The sequence below is a fragment of the Myotis nattereri genome (assembly GCF_964212035.1).
Source record: "Myotis nattereri genome assembly, chromosome: 8".
Taxonomy (NCBI): Eukaryota; Metazoa; Chordata; class Mammalia; order Chiroptera; family Vespertilionidae; genus Myotis; species Myotis nattereri.
In genome coordinates, this window is record NC_138083.1 from 87,636,072 (window position 1) to 87,661,453 (window position 25,382).

Here is a 25,382-nt window from a genome sequence, read left to right on the forward strand (position 1 = left end):
TAGAAGCCCGATGCATTGGCGACCACACCCTGTGCCTGCTGGTGCCCGAGAGCATCCCGAGTGGCAGCCCTCCTTCACCGGAGTCCCCGCCCCCAGCTTCTCTCCCCCAATTCTCCCTTCAAGCAGGAAGGGGTTTCAGGAGCAGAAAACAGACAGACGCCGTCCAAGTTCCTGTCATCCTCTGACTTGACCTGACATGATTTATAACGCTGGCCTCTGAGCGTGGGTCCTAATGAACGCCCTTGAGATCTGGGGCATAAATACGATTCTGCGACATTTTAACTGCAGTGAAACCCCGTTTGTGGCCGACTCACCGCCCTGGCGAGGCCAGAGCAGCGCGGTGTCTCCCGTCAGCAACAAGCAGCTTGCGTAACGTCTGTGGCCAATGCTGCAGCCCCGTGGGCACCGAGGGCCTGAGAGCGCGGGATGATGAGGCAAACAAAAGGACTGCGCTTGGCTTGTCTTTCATGGCCGGGCTCTGATGGAATTCAGGAATTCTTCTCACATAATCCACCGTATTCCGTCTGCCAGAATCATAAACAGAAGAGCTAAAAGTACGGCATTAATGCCGCCACTGGTGGCTGCTCGTATGTGCCCTGACCAGAGTCCGAACCCACAATCTTGGCGTGTCAGCATGATGCTCTAAGTAACTGGGCTACCTGGCCAGGGCTAGACTGTATTTTTTAAACTGAGATAACGAGCTTCGTTAACAAATAAGCACATGAAGCCAGTGCCAGGGAAAGCCAATGGGGCTGGGCGGCTGAGAAGAGGGAATCCCCACGGAAAGGGCCCTAAGTGCCGGACAGCCCCCCCACCCGCCCCTCCAGCTCTGACCACTGAGCACCAGGGTCTAACCTTCCCACGGAAGGGGCTCGGCTCCTGCACCCTGTGATCCGGTCACTGCTGAGGGCAGCGAGCTCTCAGGGCAATGGGACCTCAGCGGGCGGCGCGGAGCCCTGAGGCGTGGGTCCCTAAGAGGCCGGCTCTTTCATCCTGAAACTAGTTCGCAGCCCTCGGGCTCTGCCTCCTCGTGGAACCAGCGGCCACGTCTGGATCCTCCTTTCTGCTCCCTCAGCGTCAGCTCAGAGAAGTGGGCAGTTTTCCCTTCCGAGCGGCTTGGGGCACTTCAGACCCTGAGCCCGAGCCCAGTGCCCTGTGGGAATAAGGCCCTGGGAGGAGTGGGCATCCTGCATCTTGCCCTCAGGGGGCAGCGGCCAGAGCAGGCCCCGCAGCCAGCGCCTCCCAGGGGTCCTGGCTCTGCTGCCTGCTGGGTGGGGGCTTTTGCTGCCCCCGGATTTGTGTGTAAGAGGAAGAGCGGTGCCCACCTCCCAGAGCTGGGAGGAGTACGAGTTAACAGGTGGGAAGCTGGTACACGAGAGCGTGCCCACAGTAAACGCTCAGTAAGTGCGAGCTTACAGGACTATGACTCAGCCAGTGATGAAAAGTACCCAGAGGTCCCATTCCTAGACACCAGCAACATAAAATCTAAGCTGCTGGAATAATAAGGAAACAAACTCGTTTTATTTAAAGAGTCTTTAGCCAGGCCAGTGAGGCTCAGTGGTTGAGCACTGGCCTATGAACTGTAAGTCACAGTTAGATTCCCAGCCAGGGCACATGCCTGGGTTGTGGGCTCCATCCCCAGTAGGGGGCGTGCAGGAGGCAGCCAATCAATGATTCTCTCTCATCAGTGATGTTTCTATCTCTCTCCCTCTCCCTTCCTCTCTGAAATCAATAAAAATATATTAAAAAAATAAGAAAGTCTTTAAAACATTCACTGACCAGTGGGCTCCGGGGCATAGGGTCCCCCACCCCACGCACGCTCTATCCTGCACACCAGGTGCTGGAGCTCAGGCCCCTGTGCTTAAACCACCCGACTCCGTCCACGCAGCAGCGGGTGCTGGGCCCATCGCACACCTGCACGCTGCAGGCACGGGGGTAAAGCAAGGAAGGAAACGCCGAAGATGCCTGTCCCTGGGGGATTCCCACTCTAACGGGGGAAACTAACCAGCACAACGTAATAACTTGGCACGTGGCCTGGTAAACTAGAACGTAAACGCTGCGGAGGAGAGGAGAGGAGCAGGGCAAGGATGTGGGGGGCAGTTTAAATAGGAACTCAGGGGAGGCCTGGTGCCCACTGGGGTCTCTAGTCTCAGCTCTTCACTGAGCCCACGGGACTTCCAGGGGCCGCACAACCTGGGCCAGGGGTTGGGGCACCGGTCCTCCAGGTGGGAGCCCAGCCCGGACGCGAGGCCGCCAGATCCACACCAGGCGTGTGGGGGCACCTGGCTCAAAGGCTCCTTCCTCAGAGAAGCCAACATCTCCCCACGGGACAGCCGGGGCAGGAGTCCCCTCACTCCTCCAGGCCTCCCTGAGGTTAGAGCTGAGCAAGGACCCGGGGGGGAGAGGTTGGCCTGGGCAGCGGGAGGCAGAGGTCTGAGAGGTGCAGGAGGTCACGCAGGACAGCAGGACACCGCACAGGGCGCTGTCGGGGGTACATTCCAGGGGACCTGCTGCAGGCCGGAGCACAGGGCGCTGTCGGGGGTACATCCAGGGGACCTGCTGCAGGCCGGAGCACAGGGCGCTGTCGGGGGTACATTCCAGGGGACCTGCTGCAGGCCTGAGCACAGGGTGCTGTCGGGGGTACATTCCAGGGGACCTGCTGCAGGCCAGAGCACAGGGCTGGCTTCAGCTGAGAAGGCTCCCTCTGCTGCCTGGGGGGACGGACGGGGCAGGTGAGGGCAGGCAGGGGGCCAGGCAGGAGGCCCTGCAGCCGCCCCCGGTGTGAGCAGTGAGCGCTCACACAGTTGTGTTTCCGGTGCAGCAGAGCTCAGAAAACCCTAACGCACACCCATGAGCAGGCACCCAGTCCAGCCACTGGCACAGCCTGCATTTGTAGCCTCAACAGCAACAAGGACCGTCTGTGCTCAGGGCAACAGCTACTGCCTCCGAGGAGAGGACGGAGGAAAAGCCGGCAGTGGCCACACTACTGTCACGGGCGTCCCTCCCGTCCACTGCTGTCCACTGCTCGAGGGGCATTACCCGAACCACGACCAGCTCTGCCGAGAGCACGCAGTGAGCACCGGAGTCAGGGCCTCGCGAGGGCTGACGTGCCTGGGGCTCCCCTTCCTGCCCCACCTGCCCCCGGGAGGGGAGGAGGCCTGACCCCGAGCACAGACGCCAGCCAGTGAGCCTTCGCCTTCGGGGCGAGCTCCTCCTGCCCTGGTTACTGTCCCTGCTGGAGACGATGTGCTTATTTTTAGCCATCATGTGACTCTCCAGTATTTTCCAGGCTCTGCTTGAGTCACTCTGGTTTCAGACTATTTTTCATGGGGGGGGGGGGGGGCAGGGGTAAAAAAGGCAGGACAGAACTACTCATTTTGAAATGGCTCAAGTATTAAGAATTCTAACTTTAAACAGTTACTTGAACATGTGTGTATTTCTCTTGATAAACTGACTGCACACCTCGCACGTCTTGGTAGAAAGTAAGTGTGCTTCAGAGCATGTTAGGTGCCAACCAATCACCACCTCAGTTCAAAATTCCTGTTTGTAAGTTGTTCTCAGAGCAGTGTCTTTCCAGGAATGGCGAGGACCCTCACCCCCACGAAACAGCACACTGCAGAACCCCGACGACCCTTGGGGCGCACCCTGGCCTGTCTGAGCCAGCCCCCTGAGATACACATTCAGGAGTGACCATGACACGGGGTCCTGGCACCACTGTCCTCCTGGCACACAGCAGCCCCTTCGGCAAAGAGCTCACACAGCGAGACGGCCATTTGGGGGGACACAGTCCTTAATTATTTCACGACGTTCAGAGTCCCCGCTGACTCACCACTGACGGTCCTAAGTCAGTTGTCCCCCATTAACACTATCGTACCCAGACTCCCTTGCAAAGAGAGACGTGGTCGGAGGCCACAGGGCAGGTTGGAGCGCAGGCAACTGAGAGCCTGAACCACCCGCCTGGAGTCACCGCCTCTCCTCCACTCCGGGTGGCTCCTGCTCCAAGTTCTCTGCTTCCACCAACTGTGAAGCCAGACGCCTGCCCGTCACGTATCCTTGGCTTCCCTCTCCTTTGCTCCCATGCCCAATCACCATCGGTTTTGTTGATAGCACCTCTTTAATGTCTCCACAACTCACATGGCCACACCTCTAGTTAGGCCACCCTCCTCTCCTACGTGGTTTGCTGTAACAGCTTCTTAGCTAGTCGTCTGGATTAGCTGAGTTCTCAATACCACAGAGCAAATCTGTGCTTAAAACCTTCCAACGACTCCCCACAGTCCCCATGATGAAGTGTAAACCTCTGTGACCGATAGAGCCTATGGTGACCCCCTCTCCCCCCCTCACACACACATAATGGTCTCTACCTCCTGGTGCTCCCACTGTTTTGTGGTCCCCTCTCCTATCGTGTGAGAGGGACCTGTAACTTGCAGGATGATGGGACGTTGCACCTATGGTTATGGAACTATACATATGACTTTTCCCCTACTGTCCTGGAAGAAGCAAGCTGCCATGTAGTAAGTACTGAAGCTGGAAAAACCCCTCGCGACGAGGTGGCCTCTAGGATCGAGATCAGCTGCCCGTAAGAAACAGAAGCCTCAATCCTTCAGCCTCAGAAAACTGCCAACAACTTAAAGGAGCTTCCCCAGTTGAGCCTCTGATTAGACCACAGCCCCAGCAGATACCCGAAGTGCAGCCTAGTGAGATGCTAAAGCAGAGAACATAGCTAAGTTGTGCCAGGGCTTTAGATAATACATGTGTGTTGTTTTAAGTTGACAGATCTGTAGTAATTGTTTTTGCAGCAACAGAATATGAACATGACCTCTCAACCCATTATACAAGGGCCCTGCTCACCTCTACAGCCTCACTTCTCAAAGTTCATACAAAATGCACTTCACCGAATACAACACAATCTCTCTCAACTTCAACATGCTGCTCCTTCTGCTTGCAGTGGTACTTCCATCCCCTTCACCCGGCTGACTTCTACTCATTCATTAAGTCTTGGTCATGCCTCATTTCCCCCCAAAACCCTTTCTAGAATACTCACAAGACCAGCTCACGTGGTCTTCCTACACAGCCCGACAGCACTCACCTCACTTTACTGTTATTATCTAGTTATTGTCAGGTTTCCTCACGAGGCTGCAACTTCCTTGAATCAGTATTTCTCCAAAATCTCTTACTGTGCCTTAACAACCATTTGCTGAAAGACTAAATGAATGAGAATTCAAGGAAAGCTTTATCCAAAAATAAGCAAGGACCCAATAAATATGAACTGTTGTTTAAGAAGTATTTTCTGGACTACGGGCAGCGCACCAGCTATTTTCTAAGCTACAGTGCCAGGGGCTCCTCGGGGGCAGAGATGATTGGAAAGAACTTCAGAAACACTCGTGTCGGCGTAAGCACCGCCTCTGCTTGATGTCAACGGACACTGCAGCGACTCCACTTAAACCAACTCAATACATACTGAATAGGAAGCTTCCACACATCAAGCCATTGGGAAGCAATGACTGAACAAGACAGAACTGGTTGATAGTTTTAAGTTACCTAATTCAAAGGGAGTCTAGAAAATTCTTCAAGTCAAAACTGGTTTTTCTTCCCACCCAACCTACCAAGCGACAAAGAGAGGCACCAGTAATAAGAAAGTCAGGTTCACCAGTGATCTCATCTTCTGCTCATGGAAACGATAAATGCTAAGTACTGCCTTTTGAGGCCTGACAAGTTTTAGCGTGAGGCTGAGAGGCCAAACATCAAGTTATTACACCTCTGGAGAGAGAAGGGAAGATCCATTAGAGTGATACATGGGTTTCAGTTGCAGAGCCAATTAATATTTCAACATATAAAGGGAGCAGCTGGATGAGAGAGACCCAGTGCTGTTATAAAAGGACCCGGTGCTGTTAGAGGGCATGAGGGCTTGCTCTCAGGTGCAGGCGGGACAACAATGCAGCCACCGGCCCCTCTGCAAAGCCCTGTGTGCGGGCACAGCGCCCGGCACGCTTCAGTGCACGCCAGCTTGTCTGAGGGGCTTACTCTCGACTTTGCCATCACCCAGACCATCCGCTCAGAGAACTCTTTTAGTTGAAGGATTAAGAAATCAGAGATGAGTCCTACTCATCTAGGGCTCAGTCGTCAGGCCTCTCTGCACACTTGTGCTTGGAGCTGTGCGGAGGCCTGGTGCAGGTGGCTTTACCGACCCTGCATTTCTGAACGCCCATAAAACACAGTAACCCTCACCCAAGAGTCTGGTGCAAGGACGAATGGGAATGTTTTTGAACTTTTAAAAATTACTGCTGTTTTTCAAAATAAATGCCACCCAAAGAGAACAGCGTGTGTTCTGTTTAAGCCTCTCCAACACAGCACAGCGTTTTACGTCCACCACACACGATGCAGTTTGAAGGTGGTTTGTGAGAATTCACTGAGCTTCAGGATAGCGTGGGGAGGAGAGAACAACATAAAACAAGACCAAACCACGCGGTCAAGCTTCAAATCTTGGGTTGAATTAGCCAGTCATCTGTCAAGGATGTGTCTCAGAAAGCGATGAAGTGGGACAGAATGAAAAATGCACGGCTCTTCCCAGGACGAAGCCTGGGCCCCTCCGCAGCGGCACCAGAGACCCCGATCTGACGCTCCTGCATTCTTCACGACTCTGCTCCTCTCAGGGCCCGAAATTCCAGACGCACAGGTACTTAGTCTCTGGGCAGGGCAGAGCGGTGCACAGTCTGTGCTGCGGTTTATCGCCATTACAGGATGAGAAGTGCAGTTTCGATTATTCTTTAAGGAGAAAAGTATCCCCGAAGCTAGCGATGTATTTATCTACCTTCCCTATGGTAGATGTGTAACTGGAGGAACCAAACCACCAAGACCCACATCCTTCCAGGGAGTAGGGGGTGTCCCCGAAGAGTTTACTGAGGCCATTTTAAGAGTTTCTTGCCATTTTCTCCAGGTCTGAATGTAGCTAAGAGACAGCATTCAGCTGGCATGCAGCCTAGCAATGGGATGGCTTCTTCATGTGAACAAGCCGAGGGGATGCCATGCTGAGACAGGGCAGGGACTGAGCGAAAGACAGAAACCCTGTTCACACAGGAAGGAGAGGGCTAACCTCTACCTGAGAAGATGTCTTGCTAATTATGGGATTCGTAAGAAAAAGGAACCTCTTCCTTGTTTTGAGTCGATACTCCATGATCTCTTAAAATGAACATTCGATCCTTGAAGAGTTAAGTAGTGATGTGGGTAGTACAGTATATGGTTAGGTGGCTGGGGACTGAGATAGTGGCAGCAGCAGGTACATACTGGGAAGTTGTAAGAATCGATAGGCATGACTCATCTTCATAGGAAGACCATGGAGGGATAAGAAGGTGCCTGTGCCTACCCTACAGGGCTCGGATGCCACTATGGTCTGTACCCAGTCTAAAGAGAAGACATGGAAACATGCATTTCTTGGAGTAAGTGATGGCTTTGGAGTGAGAACAATGTTTGTGTTTAAGGGGTGGAGATTCTCAAAATGCAAATGAAGACTTGTGTCTTGATAATAAGAAGAAGGAAGTCCTGCATAAAGGCACAGGCTGGAGTGGAATTTAACTTCTTATGTACGTTTTACTTGGACTCTAATTGAGTTAAGTGCCTGTTAAGTAAATAAACATCAAAACTCTTTGGAGTAATATAACAAAATCCAGAGTCTCCACAACATGGCATCACAATGCCTAGGATGCAATCCAAAATTACTCAACATCTAAAAAGCCAGGAAAATGTCACATATTCTCAAAGGAAAAGATAATCAACATGTAACAACTGTGAGATAGTCAGGATGGTGGAATTAGCAGACAGCAACTGTAAAGCGAACTTAACATGCTCAGTGAAGTAAATCATGCTCATAATAAATGAAAAGGAAGGCAATCTCAGCAGAGGGAAAAGTGGGAAATTTACAACTGAAAAAATACAATCGTTGAAAATTTTTAAAAAGATCAATAGTACAATGGAGATGATGGAGGAAAAGAGGTAAACTTGAAGATATGTGAATGGAAACCATCCAGTCTAAAGAACAGAGGCAACTACTAATTTGTACTTAATTCCTTCACATTTCTTACCCAGTCCCCCAACCCTCCTCCCTTCTGGCAACCATTAGTCTGTTCTCTGTAACTATGAGTCTGTTTCTATTTTGTTTATTTTGTTCTTTAGATCCCACATATAAGTGAAATCACATGGTATTTGTCTTTCTATGTCTGACTGATTTCACTTAGCATAAAAACATCTAAGTCCATCCATGCTGTTGCAAGTGGTAAGATTTCATTCTTTTTTATGGCTCAGTAGTATTCCATTATATGTATGTACCACAGCATTTTTATCTAACTGATGGGCACTTGGGTTGCTTCTATATCTTGGCTATTGTAAATAACACTGAAATGAACTTAGGGGTGCATATATCCTTTCAAACTAGTATTTTGTTTTCAGGTATATACCTAAAAGTGGAATCGCTGGGTCAGAGGGCAGTTGCATTTTTTTTGAGGAACCTCCATACTGTTTTCCACAGTGGCTACAACAAACTGCACTTCCACCAACAGTGCGAGAGGATTTCCTTTTCTATACATCCTCACCAACACTTATTGTTTGTTGATTTATTGATAGACATTTTGACAGGTATGAGGTGATATCTTATTGTGTCTTAATTTGCATCTCTCTGATGATTAGTGATAATAGCATCTTTTCATATGCTTATTGGCCATCTGTACTATGCCCTCTTTGGAGAAGTGTCTACTCAGGTCCTCTGCCCACTTTTTAATTAAATTGTTTTCTTGGCATTGAGTTGTATGAGTACTTTATGGTATATGCAAAGTACAACATAGGGGATATAATCAATAATCTATATATATATATAAAAGGCTAAATGACCAACCATCCAACCGACTGATCGGCTGGTACATGTGATGCGCACTGGCAATTTAAAAATAAACGTCGACTTGCGCATGCACGATACATATAAAGCTCTCACTGATGCCAGTCGCACGCATGTGTTTCGATCTGTCATTGTCGATCATGAATTTGGTTGTTTTTCTAAATGTGTGGTTCTTTGTCCTAAACGTGCGATTCTTTGTCCTAAAAATGAACACGTTCATAAATTAAATGAAGAAATTTTGGATATACTTGATGGAGATGTTCACACCTATTTGAGTAATGATTCTATTGATTCAATGGATGATGCCGAAAGGAAAATTTTCCCATTGAATTTCTTAATAGTATTACTCCTTCGGGAATGCCATGTCATAAATTAAAATTGAAAGTAGGTACTGAGAAATCATGCTACTGAGAAATCTTAGTAGTAAATGGGGTCTTTGTAATGGTACTAGATTTATCATCACAAGATTGCGACCTAACATAATCAAAGCGGAAGTATTAACAGGATCTGTGGAAGGAGAGGTTGTTCTGATTTCATGAATTGATTTGTCCCCGTCTGACACTGGCCTCCCATTTACATTAATTCAAAGATAGTTTCCCGTGATGCCAGCATTTGCGATGACTATTATTAATCACAAGGACAAACTCTACACAGAGTAGGAATATGCCGACCTGAACCCGTTTTCAGACATGGTCAGTTATATGTTGCTTTCTCTCGAGTTCGAAGAGCGTGTGACGTTACAGTTAAAGTTGTAAATACTTCATCACAAGGGAAATTAGTCAAGCACTCTGAAAGTATTTTTACTCTTAATGTGGTATACAGGGAGATATTAGAATAAGTTTAATCAATTTATCAGTCATTTTTATCAATGTTTTTATATCATGTTTTTGTTTTTATATCATGTTTTTGTTTTTATATCATGTTTTTGTTTTTATATCATGTCTTTGCTGTTGTTATATCATGTTGTTACTGTTTATTATTAATCAATTTATAACTTCTATTATAAAGGGAGAATAGTGATACTAAAATATTTCTTCTAATTAATTTCCTTTCAATGTGCATGAATCCGTACACTGGGCCACTAGTATTGTAATAACTATGTATGGTGCGAGGGGGTACTGAAAAGATTGGGGAGAAAATGTAAAGTATATGGCTGTCTAACCCCTATGCTGTAACTGAAATTAATAAAAAACAATACTGAATGTGAACTGTAATTGAAAACTAGAATTTAAAGAGAGAGAGAGAGAGAGAGAGAGAGAGAGAATGAATGAATGAATCCTGGTAAAGCACCACAGGGACCTGTGGGATAATTTCAAAAGCTCTAACATACAAATAAAAGGAGTCCCAAAAGGATAAGATAGAGTGGAGATAAAAAAATATTTGAAAAAATAATGCCTGAAAACCTACCAAATATGGTAAGAGACATAAACTTGCAGATTTAAGATGTTTAATAAACTCCAAAGCAAGATAAATTTAAAGAAAACCATGATTAGGCACATCACAGCCACACTACCGGGAGCCAAAGATAGAGATGCTTGACTTCAGAGCAAAATGACATGTTATATAAGGAGAAGGATTAGAATGAGTATGCTCTTCTTATCTCTGGAGGCCACAGACAATGAACAACTGCATTAAATGCTTAAAGAAAGAGAAAGACTAGCTTGCATTCTTTGTCTGGGGAAATATTCTTCAAGAATGAAGGTGAAATAAAGATATTTACAGAAAGAAATAAAGAATTGATTGCCACTGGACCTGTTCTATAAGAAACGCTAAAGAAAAGTCTCCAGTCTGATGAGAAATGAAATCAGCAGGAAACGCAGATGTTCAGGGATGAAGAACATTGAAAATGATAAAAATATTAAAAAATAAATGATTCTTCTCTTAATTTTTAAAAAGTACACATGACTGTATACAGCTTAACATAAACCATGATAAGTATTTTAAAAAGTTCTAGTAGCAACATTTAAAAATTTTAAGATATTAATTTTAAGCCGAAACCGGTTTGGCTCAGTGGATAGAGCGTCGGCCTGCGGACTGAGAGGTCCCAGGTTCGATTCCGGTCAAGGGCATGTACCTGGGTTGCGGGCATATCCCCAGTGGGAGATGTGCAGGAGGCGGCTGATCGATGTTTCTCTCTCATCGATGTTTCTAACTCTCTATCTCTCTCCCTTCCTCTCTGTAAAAAATCAATAAAATATTTTTTAAAAAAAGATATTAATTTTAAAATATGCAAAATATATACAAAGTATAATTTCTATATGTAATCAACATAAAAATTATTAGTTGTTTTATTTTTTTCACACTAAGTTGTCTAAAGCCAGCATGCATTTTACACATACAGCACATTTCAACGAAGAGTAAGCACATTGAAAGTGGTCAAAAGCTGCTGTATTGAACAGTGTTGATTTAAAACAAAGGTTCTAACATTTTCTTGAGGGGCTGATAACATATGTAGATGTAATATATAAGCCAACAATGATGGGGAGGGGGATGGTTGCCAGGGTTCCACATTTTACATGAGGCAGAATATTAATTTTAAGTACACTGTGAAAAAATAAGAATATATATACATACTGTAATTCTTAGAAAAACCACTAAAAATTTTAATGCAAAGAGATATAGTTAAAAAGACAAAAGATAAATTAGGAGGGAAGGCTAAAAATATTTTAAAAATCCAGAAGACAACAGGAAGGGAGAAGCAGAAAACAAATGATAACATGGAGGATCTGAACCCAACCGAATCAGCAACTACACTCAGCTGCAATGGACTGGACACGCAAATGTCCAGAGATGAGCAGAATTAGTAAAAAATGCCAGACCCAATTAAATGCTGTTCACAAGAAAAATACTTTAAATACGAAAAACAAAATTAACTTGTCAGGGAGAAAGATATACCATACGAACACGGAGCATAAGAAAGCTGTAAGTGGCTGTGCTGAACCAGGTAAGATAAACTTTAAGACAAAGGTATTACCAAAGGTAAAGAGGAGCACCAGGAAGTGCAAAGGTCAATTCATCAGGACGACTTAATCGTCATACACATGTGTCCACCTAATAACAGAGCCTTAAATCCAGGAAGCACATTGAGAGCAGTAAGGGAGAGCAGGCAATTCCACATTCAGTGCTAACAACCTCTGCAGCGATTGTCAGAACCAGACAGCAACAGACAGATGAGTGAAAACACAGGATCTGAGAAACAATACCGACTACCTTGCTCTTCCTAACACTATCTACTGCTGATATTTCTGAAATACCATGCAACCAGCAACAGCAGAGTACATATTTTCAAGAACATGTGGTATGCTGACCAAGAGAGACCATAGTTTGGGCCGTAAAATCAAGATCAGAACAAGCACGAAAACCACTATAAACTGCTACATTTCACGGCCTTTCCTAAAAAAACAAAACAAAAGCTTTTTGGGAAAGTGAAAGCAACTCTTCTTTCCCCATAGCGGGTGACAGGCGACGCTCGCTTCAATTACAGGTGTCAAGCAATGCCCAGACAACACTGAACAAATGGATAAACTTGATCACCTTGTTCAGGTTGTATGAACAGCTGCAGGGAACCCCGAATCCTATATAGTAAAAGGCTAATATGCAAATCGACCAAACAGCAAAATGACTGGTTGCTATTACGTGCACTGACCACCAGGGGGCAGAAGCTCAACGCAGGAGCTGCCCCCTGGTGGTCAGTGTGCTCCCACAGGGGGAGCGCCGCTCAGCCAGAAGCCGGGCTCATGGCTGGCGATCGCAGTGGCGGTGGTGGGAGCCTTTCCTGCCTCTGTGGCAATGCTAAGGATGTCCAACTGCCGGTTTAGCCTTGCTTGCCGTGGGGAGCGGGCCTAAACCATCAGTCGGGACACCCCCCAAGGGTTCCTGGGCTGTGAGAAGAGGGTGCAGGCCAAGCTAAGAGATGTCCCCACCCCCTCAAATGTACAAATTTTGTGCACTGGGACTCTAGTTAAAGATAATTAAGAATGAAAGTATTCAAGTATTTGATAGTTTTTGAAAAAGTGGGATTTGTTTAAATCTACATTTACAAATTTAATTCTGATTGTTCAAATACTTCATTCTATTATTATTATTAGGTTGCTTCTTTTTTGAAACAATTTTTCTAGTATTTCTGTTAATCTGATTTTAAGTCTGGAACATTGACATCCCCAAGGAAAAGAGAAAATTTAGACACAATTTCCATAGCAACTCTAAATCCTTCACACTGTATTTGTATATGGGAGTTTGATTTAAATACATTAATATATGTGAATTTGCAATGTGTCTAAGCTGTGGTTGCTATAGGAACCGCACCCTCAAATTTCCTTTTAAGTGTAGTAAGTGCTCACACAGAAAAGCTGATCCCCCGACGGCTATCTCAAGTTGCAGATATGGCTCACAGCAATGCATTTGCAAACATCATGACTCATGACGATATATGCACTTGGCAGATGTCTATCACGATGAAAATGTGTATTTTAATACATGCTCCTTGTGAGTCAAGATGCAATTCCTCCACACGTAGAGCGAATAAGACTTGCCAGGCAGCTATCCACTCCCACACGACAGCCCCCGCTCACGCCGAAGCCTGTACAGCCCCGGTCAGTCACCCAGGCAAGTCACCCGGCCACACACAGACACCATGGGGCTCCGTGGCTTCTCTGAACCCGCAGAACATCTCGTGTCTGTACTGAGATGGCAGAGAGACATAGCTCGTGCTCACAACACAGAATGCACCACCTGGGTGGAGTGCAACCACTTTAGACACACGGAACACTGTATCAGCCGTCTGTACGACGTCAGAAACGTTTCTGGCCAATGCAGACAGTCCTTTCTGAATTACCAACAGGCGGTCACCGTTCCCGGATCGCGCCCCGCGCTCGTACAGTCCCTCTGCCACAAGGTGCCCGGAGCCTCCGCTTACTGCTCCTGATGCGTCAGTGCCAGGACATGCGAGTCAATTCTAATCCAAGGAAATATCTGGGGAGAGAGACACCCACTGCAGAATGAATCAAGTATTCCAAAGCCCAGATGGAAAAAGTAGTTAAGAGGGTCGCATCCCCTGTGTTCGGTTACACCAACCGCTGTTCCCACTAATGCAGATGATCACGAAATGACCAAGCTCAGAGGCGGAACAGGGATCGCTGCTGGCTGCTCCCGCCGGGCGTCATGTACGATAACCGGGATGGATGTGCGTTTCCCAGCAGCGGGCCCCCACCCTCAGCAAACACCTCCCTTTGTCTTCCCTTTGGGGTGGACACAATCTGACTTGTCTGTGAGGAAAACGGCCTTGAATGATTTCAGACCAGAGGCAGGGAGGCCAGTTAGAGAGTCGAGTAGTTCGGGGGGAGATGATTGTAAACAGAAAATTAAAGAGAATCTTCGGACGTGGGAGGGACTCGGCGCCTGCTGGTGTCACACAGACCCGGGGGCTCCCGCGGTGCCTGGCCCTCTGCGGTTCTGCAGTAACAATCGCAGCTTCGGGCTGGCGAGCAAGGTCTCGGCAAGGGTTCCTGGCTCTTCTTTGACTATTGCTTGTCCTTCTATTGACATCCGTGTGCTCCCTGCCCCAGAAGCTCAGTGCCGGGAAGCCACGTCCTGCGCCCGTTATAATTACGTCTAAATTAAGGAAGAGCCGACAGACTCTGGGTACACTCTCGTGCGCGAAGAGTAACGTCCATGGATTTACAGCAGCTTACAGCCCCTATCCTGACTCTCCGAGACACTGCGGCCTACATTTCTGTGATGTCTCCCAAGAGCTGGCCAGCGGCGTCAGAAAGGCGCTCCTCCTGCCTCGTGCGGCTCCGGCTGCTGTAACGACGTCCGGCCCGGGGTGCGCACCTCGCCGTCATCGTTCTCCCGCCCACAATGTCCGAGTCACAGCGTGTTTTATCAAGAAGGGTCTGACGGATGTGGCTTCGGAAAACACCCTTTCTCCCCGATGAAGACCAATGAGGTGACCATGGCCAAGGAATCGGCCCCGCGTCTAGGAATGGCCGCCTCCTGGAATGAACTACCAACAGTATTCCCTGTTGACGTCAGGAGTTCCCGAGCTTTACGCTTTGGAAGAAACATGTCTCCTCCAGGTTCGCAGACATTCTTTCCCTCAAAGGGCACACGCTTCTCCGTGGCTTTTGTGAGAGAAGGAGGAGGGATTCCTAGAACATGAGGCCGAGGCAGTGTAAGGACAGCTCGGCCTGAGGGAGGGGGATGTGGGGTGCGCGGAAGACAACGCTCAGGCCTGTCCGTCTCACGCCTCAAACCGTGGAAAAGTGGCGCTGAGGGTCAAGGGGAGCTGTGCATCCGGATGGACATCTGCACATCGGCAGCGACAGAGGCTTCCGTGAGAATCAGCGGCCTCTCTGGCTCCCCCCGCCCCTCCGGCTCCGCCTGCCGGGCCCTCACCCCGGAGAACACAGCCCCTCTTTGCCAGCCCCCGACAGACCAAGTTCCTGCAGAAGCGGAAGGCCAATCTGAACAGCCACACATTTTCTCTCCCCAACCTTCCCCAGCGCTGGTTTCACAAAACTAGAGTCCCCTTCCTCTCTCACGCCTCCCCACACCCTGGACCTCACTCCCCAGCGTCAGGGCCATGCCCCCTTCCCTCCTTCCCCTCCCTCTGCTCCCTGCACCCCTCTCCCAGCTGACAAACCCGCCTCGTCCCGAAAGCAAACAAAACAGAGGGAGGACATGACCGTTCTCCCAACCTCACTTCTGAAGCTCCCGCCAGCTTTCCCCGACATGAACACAATGCTTCTGCTTCCCTGGGTTTTCCCAGACAGATGTGGTGAGGTGGAGGGAACGCTCATCGCGGTCACACGCCATGCCCTCTGGGGCCACTGGAGCTAGGGGGACGCCCTCAGCACTAAGACCGGTTCTCTAAGGAGGACTCGTCGCTCCCAGCAGGCGGATTTCTCGGCCTGTTTCAGGCCTCATGCTGTCCATCTCCACAGCACTCTCGGCTGCTGGGGATGCTCTCTCTAAAACGTCCCGCTGTCCGTCCTGTTCCCTGGTTCTCTGATGTTCACCTTGTCCTCAGCTTCCCCGTCTCTTAAATGTATGTTCCCACAGATCTGGGCTGAGTTTATTTTATGTAAGTTCATACTCCCTATGGCTCCAAGTTGGGTGTTTACGCATCTCAATCTCCTTCCACTAATTCCTCAGCCCACCCCCGTCCCATCATCCCCTGAGGAACCAGTGGCTCTCCTGTCCCCATTTTACTCGACTCCTCAGCGGATGGAGACACCGGTGACCACCCTGCTCCCCGCCTTCTCCTTCCCTGACACGCCGTGCCCATCCTCCCTCCACCCGGCATCCTCCCTGCCCGGGGCCAGCGCGCCCTTTTCTGCCCAAACACTGACGTTAGTTCCTCGTGGCACCGCCCCGCTCGCTCCGCCTCTCTCCAGCTCCAGGGCACGGACACGGAGACCCACGCAGCGGCCCCTCGCCTCCGCCGCCGTGACCGGCAGGCGTGTGCACGCGTGTCTGGCAGCAGCGCGGTCACAACCACTCCTCACCCACCCTGAGGGGAAGTGGCATCAATGAGGACTGGGTGTTCTCTGGGAAATTAAGGTTACCGGCTTCACGGGTGTGAGCACTGGCCTTGGGATGGAAACAAGTGGTTGTGAGGATTCCGCTGTTTAACTGTCCAGTACCCACAGCTCGTGTTTATCATCAGGACCCTACTTTTAAAAGAACACACGCCTGGTAAAGTCCGCTTCTTAGAGCAAGGGCGTTTATAATGTATTTTAGAAAGATTTCTGTCCACAGAAGGTTTAAAACTGTGAAGTTCTAGGGATTCACCCTCAATGACTTCCCTTTTGGACAAAACGAGCCTTGCTGAGCATCATCACGCGAAAGCTGGCCCTGCCCCTGAGAGAGGAGGGGGGCCTCCCGCATGGCCTTTGAAGGATCACAGGTGGTTCAGAATTAAAAGCACACATCGGTTCATATTCTGGGATGTACCGCCAGCAATTAAGCAGTAAAAATATTTCAGTCCAAGTCTAACCAGACCAGAAATGTCTCAAAAACACATCCGAGGAAAATGAAATCTACCCTGGGTGTTATTTTAACACCCGGCTCCCGGGATGTAAAGTGAACAGCCTGCCCTGGCGACAGCTAGATCACGGGCGTCAGACGGCCACGGAGAGGCCCCAGCGAGGAGGGGAGCGTGGCCAGACAGACAGAGGCACCAGGAGGCCGACGGCGGGGGAGGCACCAGGAGGCAGGACAGGACCAGGACGCAGCGCTGAGGCGACTGCTGCCGCTTACCTGCGGTGGGGGAGTTGGCGTGGTGCGACTTTTTTGGCAGGTTGAAGATCTGTTCGCCAGGGTCGGGGGGAGGAATTGCATCTTGCCCTTGTCGTGCTTCTACGGGGTCGTACTCCTTGCCGTCGTAGTTCGCGTCATAGAACTTCTTGAACCACTGGATGAAGTCCAGGTTGTCCTGGAAGCGCCCTTTCACTAGCTTCTCCACCGGAATCACCTGCAACAGAAGATCCTGTGAGTCGCCAGCCCAGGGCTCGCTTGTGGCTGATACAACTGCAGCGGCCCCTCCATGTAACTGTTCCCACATGTCTGCCCCTCACGACCACTGGCCTCTCCCCCAGCTTCCTAGCCAGCCCCAGTCTAGAATTCGTCATTTTTCACCATACTGAATAAACAACAACACACCTACAATGTTGTAGTTGGGCCCGGCTGGCGTGGCTCAGTGGCTGAGTATCAACCTACGAACCAGGAGGTCACAGTTCGATTCCCGGTCAGGGCACATGCCTGGGTTGCAGGCTCGATCCCCAGCGTGGGGTGTGCAGGAGGCAGCCAGTCAATGATTCTCTCTAATCATTGATGTTTCTATCTCTCTCTCCCTCTCCCTTCTTCTTTGAAATCAATAAAAATATATTTAAAAAATATTGTAGTTGGTTTTCTTGGAATTATTTAACATTTCTGAACAACCGGACAAAACAAGGAATACCCTCAGCCAAAAGGGGCCGATCCTCTTTATAGTGTGTTTATGCCAGAGCATCTCCCCCAAATCACGGGCCTGGGATGCTGTGCTGTTTCAAGGCTGATGGGTTTTCCTTATTTCTTTGTAGCACTTGGTCCAGTTGTGTAGGAATGCTTACAAGGATTATAGCTGCTAGAAAGTGTGAGTACATAGACTCAAATCACTGTAAACACACACCAGCCTAATGGTCCAAGTGAGCCTGCGCAGGGCTTGCTAAGGCTGTAGAGCGAGAGGCACCAAAACAACTAACCACCCAGTGCAGGGCCCAGTAATTCTTAGGGTGCACGGGAGCACAGCTAGCATGCCGTGGAAGGAATGGGGCTGGTTAGGGGAGTCCCGGAAGGCAGCCTGGAGGAGGTGCGAGCATTAACCTCAACTTCTGAGACGAACCTCAGCTCTTCCTTTCCTATTGGCACCCTGCAGGGCCAGGCAGTGTTCCCTTCGGGGCTCTCGCGGGAGCCTGGGTTCTACGCCAAGAAGTGTGTGGCGGGACTGCTTCGCTTCCATGCAGTGGCAGCTACTTCTAAAGGGAATGGAAGGTGCGGAGCTGTCCAAACTGCACCATTACCAGAGTCTTACTTCTCACCTGTGGGTTGGAATACCAGCTGAACGTGAGGCCTGAGAGCTATAGAGCTGGGGGGGCGAGTCAGGTTGTGTGTGCGAATGTGTGTGAGTGTGAATTCAGACAAACCCAGCGCTCAAAGAACGCAGCGCCACTGCCATGGTACCAGCGGGAACTGTATAAACTACCTTTCCAGCAGGACTGTGCCACCTCAGGAGAGATCCTATGGACCATGGTATCCTATGGACCATGGTATCCTATGGACCACAGGTATCCTATGGACCATGGTATCCTATGGACCACAGGTATCCTATGGACCACAGGTATCCTATGGACCATGGTATCCTATGGACCACAGGTATCCTATGGACCACAGGTATCCTATGGACATGGTATCCTATGGACCATGGTATCCTATGGACCATGGTATCCTATGGACCATGGTATCCTATGGACCATGGTATCCTATGGACCACAGGTATCCTATGGACCACAGGTATCCTATGGACCATGGTATCCTATGGACCACAGGTATCCTATGGACCATGGTATCCTATGGACCATGGTATCCTATGGACCACAGGTATCCTATGGACCATGGTATCCTATGGACCATGGTATCCTATAGACCATGAGGGCCACTTTAAAAAAGTAGGGAGCTGAAACCGGTTTGGCTCAGTGGATAGAGCGTCGGCCTGCGGACTGAAAGGTCCCGGGTTCGATTCCGGTCAAGGGCATGTACCTGGGTTGTGGGCACATCCCCAGTAGGAGATGTGCAGGAGGCAGCTGATCGATGTTTCTCTCTCATCAATGTTTCTAACTCTCTATCTCTCTCCCTTCCTCTCTGTAATAAATCAATAAAATATATATTTAAAAAATAAAAATAAAAAAAATAAAAAAGTAGGGAGACCTCAAAGATCCATGACAGATTGAAAGAGAAAAAGGGACCAGAGCATTTTAGGGCATCCGCTAAACTCAATTCTTCAAAAACCATAGTTTCAGAGATGATTTTTATGCAGCTAAAACGGGAAGTAAGTCAACTACAGAACAAAACACAGAGAAGCAAGCTTCCGCAGGAGCCACGTTTTCCATGAAGGCTCCTCCGGGGATGGAGACTCGATGCCAAATCTCTTCTCTCCCCAGACCTCAGGGACGTCGGCCCCCGCAAGCACTCAGCCGGCTCTTCATTGTGCCATTTAAAGATTTTCATGTCTCCTGATTTATAGGTTCTGTCTGTGCTGCTATTGATTGTTTAAGAAAGTGCCTTCTTCGCACAGAAGCCCTTTAATTAGCACGCTGTATGTTCTGCTTTCTGCCGAACATGAACATCGATGAACAGACTTAGATGATGGTGCCCATTGGCCATTAAAGGATGCACTCACTTCCGCTGGCTTAACTCTGCATCCCCTGCAAAGTGCAGGCTCTGGGCAGACGTGCACAGGGGCCGCGTCTCTCCAAGGGCCTCTGGGTGGAATCACGGCACGTGAAACGGGCGAGGCCAGCAAAGGCCATGGAGGCCAGCCTTCCTCCACTACAAGCGCCTCATCCTCAACACTCCTGACAATGCTCATCCGCTCTGTGTGTCTGCTTCTGGAGAGTTAGGGGCCCTGACTGGTTAGAGAGCACGCTCCATCAGTAAACCTATAAAAGGGCGTTTCTTTCAGACGAGAAGCAGCTGCTGAAAAGTGAGAGAGGACGTGGGGGACGCTGCTAATGAGGAAGGGGAACCTGCACAGCCCTGGCTCTGAAGGAGCGAACTGGAAAGGAACCACAGCAAAGGACGTAAAAACGAAACTGAAAAGCATTCGGAAGGTTAAGATGCTAAAGAGAATATGTTTTGAAATGAAAATTCTGAGAAAAGGAAAACTAAGATTTTAATAATCGTTTGATAAGAATGTTTTTATTTAGAAAGGTATTAATTGCATTACATTGAAAATATCTTCAATTTGCCAAACCTTTCTCTTTTCCCTTATTTAACTTCTATTTCTTAATAATCCAGGACTTTAGTTTTTATTTCCATAGCCTATTTATTGCTATTATCTATGCAAAGAAAAGTTTTGCATTTCTCCCCTGCTGGCTTGTTTATTTTCTCTTATTCAAAATTAATTTCTTTCCAAGCCTGTTCCCTCTAAGAGACAGATCCTAAGGAAATAATATGGTTGCATTGCATATGTATGTGAATGGAGGAAACGTACAGACTGCATGGACTTTAGCAATCGTCTTTTGGGGGGAGGGGCACCCAGTCTACCTCCATTTGTATCACTCTAGGACAAAATTATAAAATCCAAAGGGGAAAAAAGGACAATTTATGGACATGGATGAAGAAGCTGCGTGTATATACCATGCTGGACATTTTCACGCGTTCCCTCACTTGAGCTTCGTATAACCACAGGGAATGGGTTTTTCGTCCTATTTTATAGATGGGTAAACAGAGACTCTGAGAATCTACACTAATAAAAGACAAAGATGCTAACTGACCGTACCTTTGCTACGCCCATCAGCCAATGAGAAGAGTATGCAAATTAACCCAACAAAGATGGCCGTTAAATTTGCACACTGCAGGTGGGACGGCACAGCACGAGCTGCTGCCCACACTGCTGCCATCCAGGCCTCCCATGTGTGGCCTGGGGCAGCGGGGAGGGGCAGCGCGGGATCGGGCCTGCCATCTGCCACCCGGGGAGCGGGCCTAAGCCAGCAGGTGGTTATCTCCCGAGGGGTCCCAGACTGTGAGAGGGCACAGGTTGGGCTGAGGGACGCCCGCCCCACCCCCCCGCCAGTGCACAAATTTTTGTGCACCAGGCCTCTAGTTTAAGTATAATTTGCTCAGCCCATGTTGCTTCCACAGTAACCACTGTTTCTCTAAAGGAACAAAATACACAAATAACCACAGTGGCACCTGGCAAACATAAACCCTTGTTACTTTCGATGCTAAAACAGATAACAAAGTTCAACACTGCAATTTCTATGAAGGTTTTTAGTCTAATGGCTCCATGTTTAGGAATCTCCTTAATTAAAAGCCTCATACAAATGTGGGAGGTTAGGGTTGATGCCCTATGCTTTGTACAGACCCCAACCTCCTGCCAGGAGAGCCAGATCTAGTCCATGGACACCCACTGTACCTTTCTACACAGAATCAATGTTAGGGAAGGAAAGTGCATTGAATGGAGGTGCACCTGAGTCTCCTACCTTATCCACATTCATCCGCTTGAAAGACGCCTGCAGGAGTTTGAAATTGTGAATGTACTCGTGCTCCAACTTCGCCTGGAATTTTACTTTCTTCAAACTGATGCAGCCGGGAAAGAGCATGTCCATGAACTGGCAGTAGGCGGCGCCTGGGGAGACAAGAAAAGCGCGGGGTGAGTCTCGCCACCTGTCCCTGGTGCCACTGGGGACGCTGGGCAGGAGGGGCTGTCATCACCCGCTGCCTCCCGGCCCTGAACCACGCCCCCCCCCCCAGCTGCCCTCCTGGTCCCAGGCCTGGGTGTGGGCGGGAAGGGACGGTGCCCACAGTATCGCCAGGGGTCATGGACAGTGTGCACAGCCTCAGACCCTCATGTCAAGGAAACTGGGTAAGACGGCTCTGCTCAGCTCCCACCAGAAACAACGGCGCCCTATTTTTTCTATCATCCAGCTCCAAGTCATCAAATACATCAGTGTAAGATAAAAATAGCAGACATTTTAACACGAGGCAACGACTAAGGTGCTCATGAGATGGGCAGCTCAGGAAATACACACAGGCCACACAGTTTACACCTTCACCAAGGGGCTCAGGTGAAACGCTAGCACACCAGAGCAGGTGCAGACCCGTTCAATCCAGGCCAGGCCAGGCCAGGCCACGGGCTCCCAAAGGACACAGAGGAGGGCGACTCTGAAGCCCACAGAGGCCTGAGTCACGCTGCTCTGACCGAGGAACAAAAGTCACAAAAACGCGCAGAGTCTCCTGAGGAAATGGTCATAGAAAACAGGTTTACCAGGAAGGCTCTGATTTTCTAAAATGAACTTTAGATCATGACAATTTCAACTAGAAAGTCCTTGCCAGGTTATGTTGTCTCATTCGGATATTCTTTATGGTCAAGTCTAAGGGTGCTGAGAAGGAGAAATTCAGAGCCAGAATGGTCCTTTCTCTTTAATTAATGAGGAGGCGAGTGCGAGGGGTTGCTGCTGCTCTCTCCTCTGCTTCCCCAGGTCTCGGGGTGGGGGGTGAGGGGGTGGGGGAGTGCTCCTGTGATGCGCCGGGATGGGCCTCTCTGGAACACGAAGGCTCCTTTTACCCTTTGTACCAGGGTTTCTGTGCGAAGCCTTCACTCCTCGGGCGACTCACCTTTACCTAGAAGACCCCACTGGGTGTCCCATGTCAGATGGGTGCTGAGCATCCCTTATTGGGATAGGAATCCAAGATAAGAGGGAAGAGGATACCAGGGCTTACTTAGGCCAAGGGCTGCCAGGCCAGGAAATGGGGGGGCAGCTCACTCCCGGGTAAGAGCGTACAGTGATGAGATAAAGCCACACTGAGCATGTCCAGCCGTCTTTACATCCGGGATGCTTCCCCTTAGATGCCGGTACCCTACACTACCTGGTCCATCTCTAGTCAAGCAGACGGGTTCTCTTTAAAACACGACAAGACAGAACAAGCCAAACAAAAACATCAGGGGAGGCAAGAGAAACATCATGACCGCGGGTGTGCTCATATTCAACTATTCAGTTCTCCCTCTTGAAGTGCCACCAGATGGAGCGAATTCCAACAGCCATCTTAACATTATTTTTATAGAAATGGAGGCGTCTACATACACGGCCTCATCACCTGCTCATTCAAGAGTTTCCACTTTCGTAGAGTTTAGCATAGATTTTGCCTGTGCAGAGCCAGATATCTTTGGATTCTTACAAAGAATCAACCAAATCACTTACTAAAAATAGCTCTTGAAAAACAACAATAAACTTGACTGAGGGAGGCAGAGAAAACCACTGTTTATGTTCTGGTATGTACTTTTTTTTTTTTAGTTTAACAGACCATGATTCCCTTCCTGAGCCATAGAATATTCTTTACTGACATTTTTAATGGCGTTCTGATTTTTACATCATGCTTAGCCACGTTCCCAAACCAAGATGACATAAATATTCACGTGCCGGTTCTTCAAATACTTTTATGGTTTCAGGTTTTACATGGACATTCTGAACCCACGTGGAGTTTATTTCGGTCTCTGACAGATACGGGCGGTTCTAGCTGTGCGGACCCCACGTTAGTGGGAATCGGCATTTTGGGCTCCATTTGGGCACCTTCCTACCTGAGCTGATGCCCCAGTGCCCCGCCCCCTACTCTAGTAGCAAAAGTGGGCAGCCAGCCCTCCCACCCCCAGCAGTAAGCACGCCGGCCTCCCGGCCACCAGGCTTTGCATCTGGGTGCTCGCTGCGTCTCGGGGTCGGAGGGAGTGACAGGAGCACGCGGGGACCCTGAGCACGCAGTCATGGTCGCAGGGTGGGTCTGGAGAACTGAAACAGCGACGCAGCACTGTGGCCGCCTCACCACTCGTCCAGGGGCACGAGGCAGGCTGTCCCGGCTCCTGAGCATCTTTTGGTTGCGGTCATTTTCTGAGTGTGGTTTCCCACGGATGCTGTTTCCCAGTATCCTTCCTTTCAATCAGGGGTGGGGAGCCTTTCTTCAGTCAAGAGCCATGTAGATGTCTATAACATGAGTCCAGGGCCATACAAAATTATCAACCTAAACATTAGCTGCTCTATTCGGTCAAGCATTTAATGAACTCACCCCCAAGGCCTTGGCAGGGCCGGACCAAATGACGTCACGGTCCGTATAAGGCCGGACGTTCCCCACCCTGCTTTAAAGGCATTTTCTGCTCCAGCTTGCCAGGAATATTTTCTTCTATTTTCAACCCAAAAGGCCAACTGATAAGGGTGGCTAAGTGTTGAACACCATTATTTCACAAATGACCTATACTTTTCCCACTGAGGAAAAACAGTATCTTTACTATATATTACTTCCCAAATACATGCATTTAGGTCTCTTTCTAGATTTAAAATGTACTACTATCTGTAGAATAATTTCCCCTTTCTTCTTAAAAATTTCTTGAATTTTATCATGCGGTTGTCCTTTCCATTATATTTTTTTAATTTGTCATTCATGGCATATAGAAAATCAAAATTTAAAAAAATCAGTCATTTACTACTTAATAACAGAACTTTATTAAGATATAATGCACACGTCATAAAGTTCAACCTTTTAAAGTATATTTCATGGTTTTTAATATAGTCACAGAATTGTGCATCCATCAGAAGATTTTAATTACCCCCAAATGAAACGCCATGCCTATTAGCAATTCTCTCTTCTCTCCTCCCACCAGACTCTCGTAACCACTAATCTATTTTCTGTCTCTATGAATTTGCCTAATTTTGATATTTAATATAAATGAGATCATGAAGTAGGTGGCCTTTGTGTCTGGTTTCTCTCACTTAGCAAAATCTTTCAAGGTTCATCCATGTTGTGGTGTATCCGAAGCTCCTACTCCTTTTTATGGTTGATAATACTCTATTGTTATTATTGAATATTACGACTATACAAACTTTATTGTCCCTTCGTGATATGAACATTTGTGGACAAGGTTTTGCATGGACAAACGTTTTTAGTTCTCTTGGGACACACCTGGGAGTGGATATGCTAACTCTATATTTAACATTTGAAGAGCTGCCAATGTTGTGATTTTATATATTAATATATACTTTTAATAATTTGATTTTACACATGTGTATAATGTGTGTGTGTGTATATATATATACATATATATATATATATATACACACATATATATATATGGCATTTAATCTCTCCCCTGCCTACCTCCCTCTCATCCTGTATATATTTATACACACATATACATAGAAATATAACTACTATCAAGATCTCAGAGCACTTTCCTTGAAATATGATGCAATCT

General features: G+C 48.4%; 1 protein-coding gene across 4 annotated transcripts in view; it reads right to left on the reverse strand.

Moving 5' to 3' along the window:
* Nucleotides 1–25,382, reverse strand: part of MAPRE2 (microtubule associated protein RP/EB family member 2) — a 119,420-nt gene that overhangs the window by 11,510 nt on the left and 82,528 nt on the right. For all 4 annotated transcript variants that reach the window (XM_081097724.1, XM_081097723.1, XM_081097726.1 and 1 more), the window contains 2 exons: nt 21,625–21,770; nt 17,144–17,357 (listed from right to left, as the gene is read on the reverse strand). In XM_081097724.1, the coding sequence (XP_080953850.1) occupies nt 17,144–17,357; nt 21,625–21,770 (360 nt within the window). The remainder of the gene's footprint in view (nt 1–17,143; nt 17,358–21,624; nt 21,771–25,382) is intronic.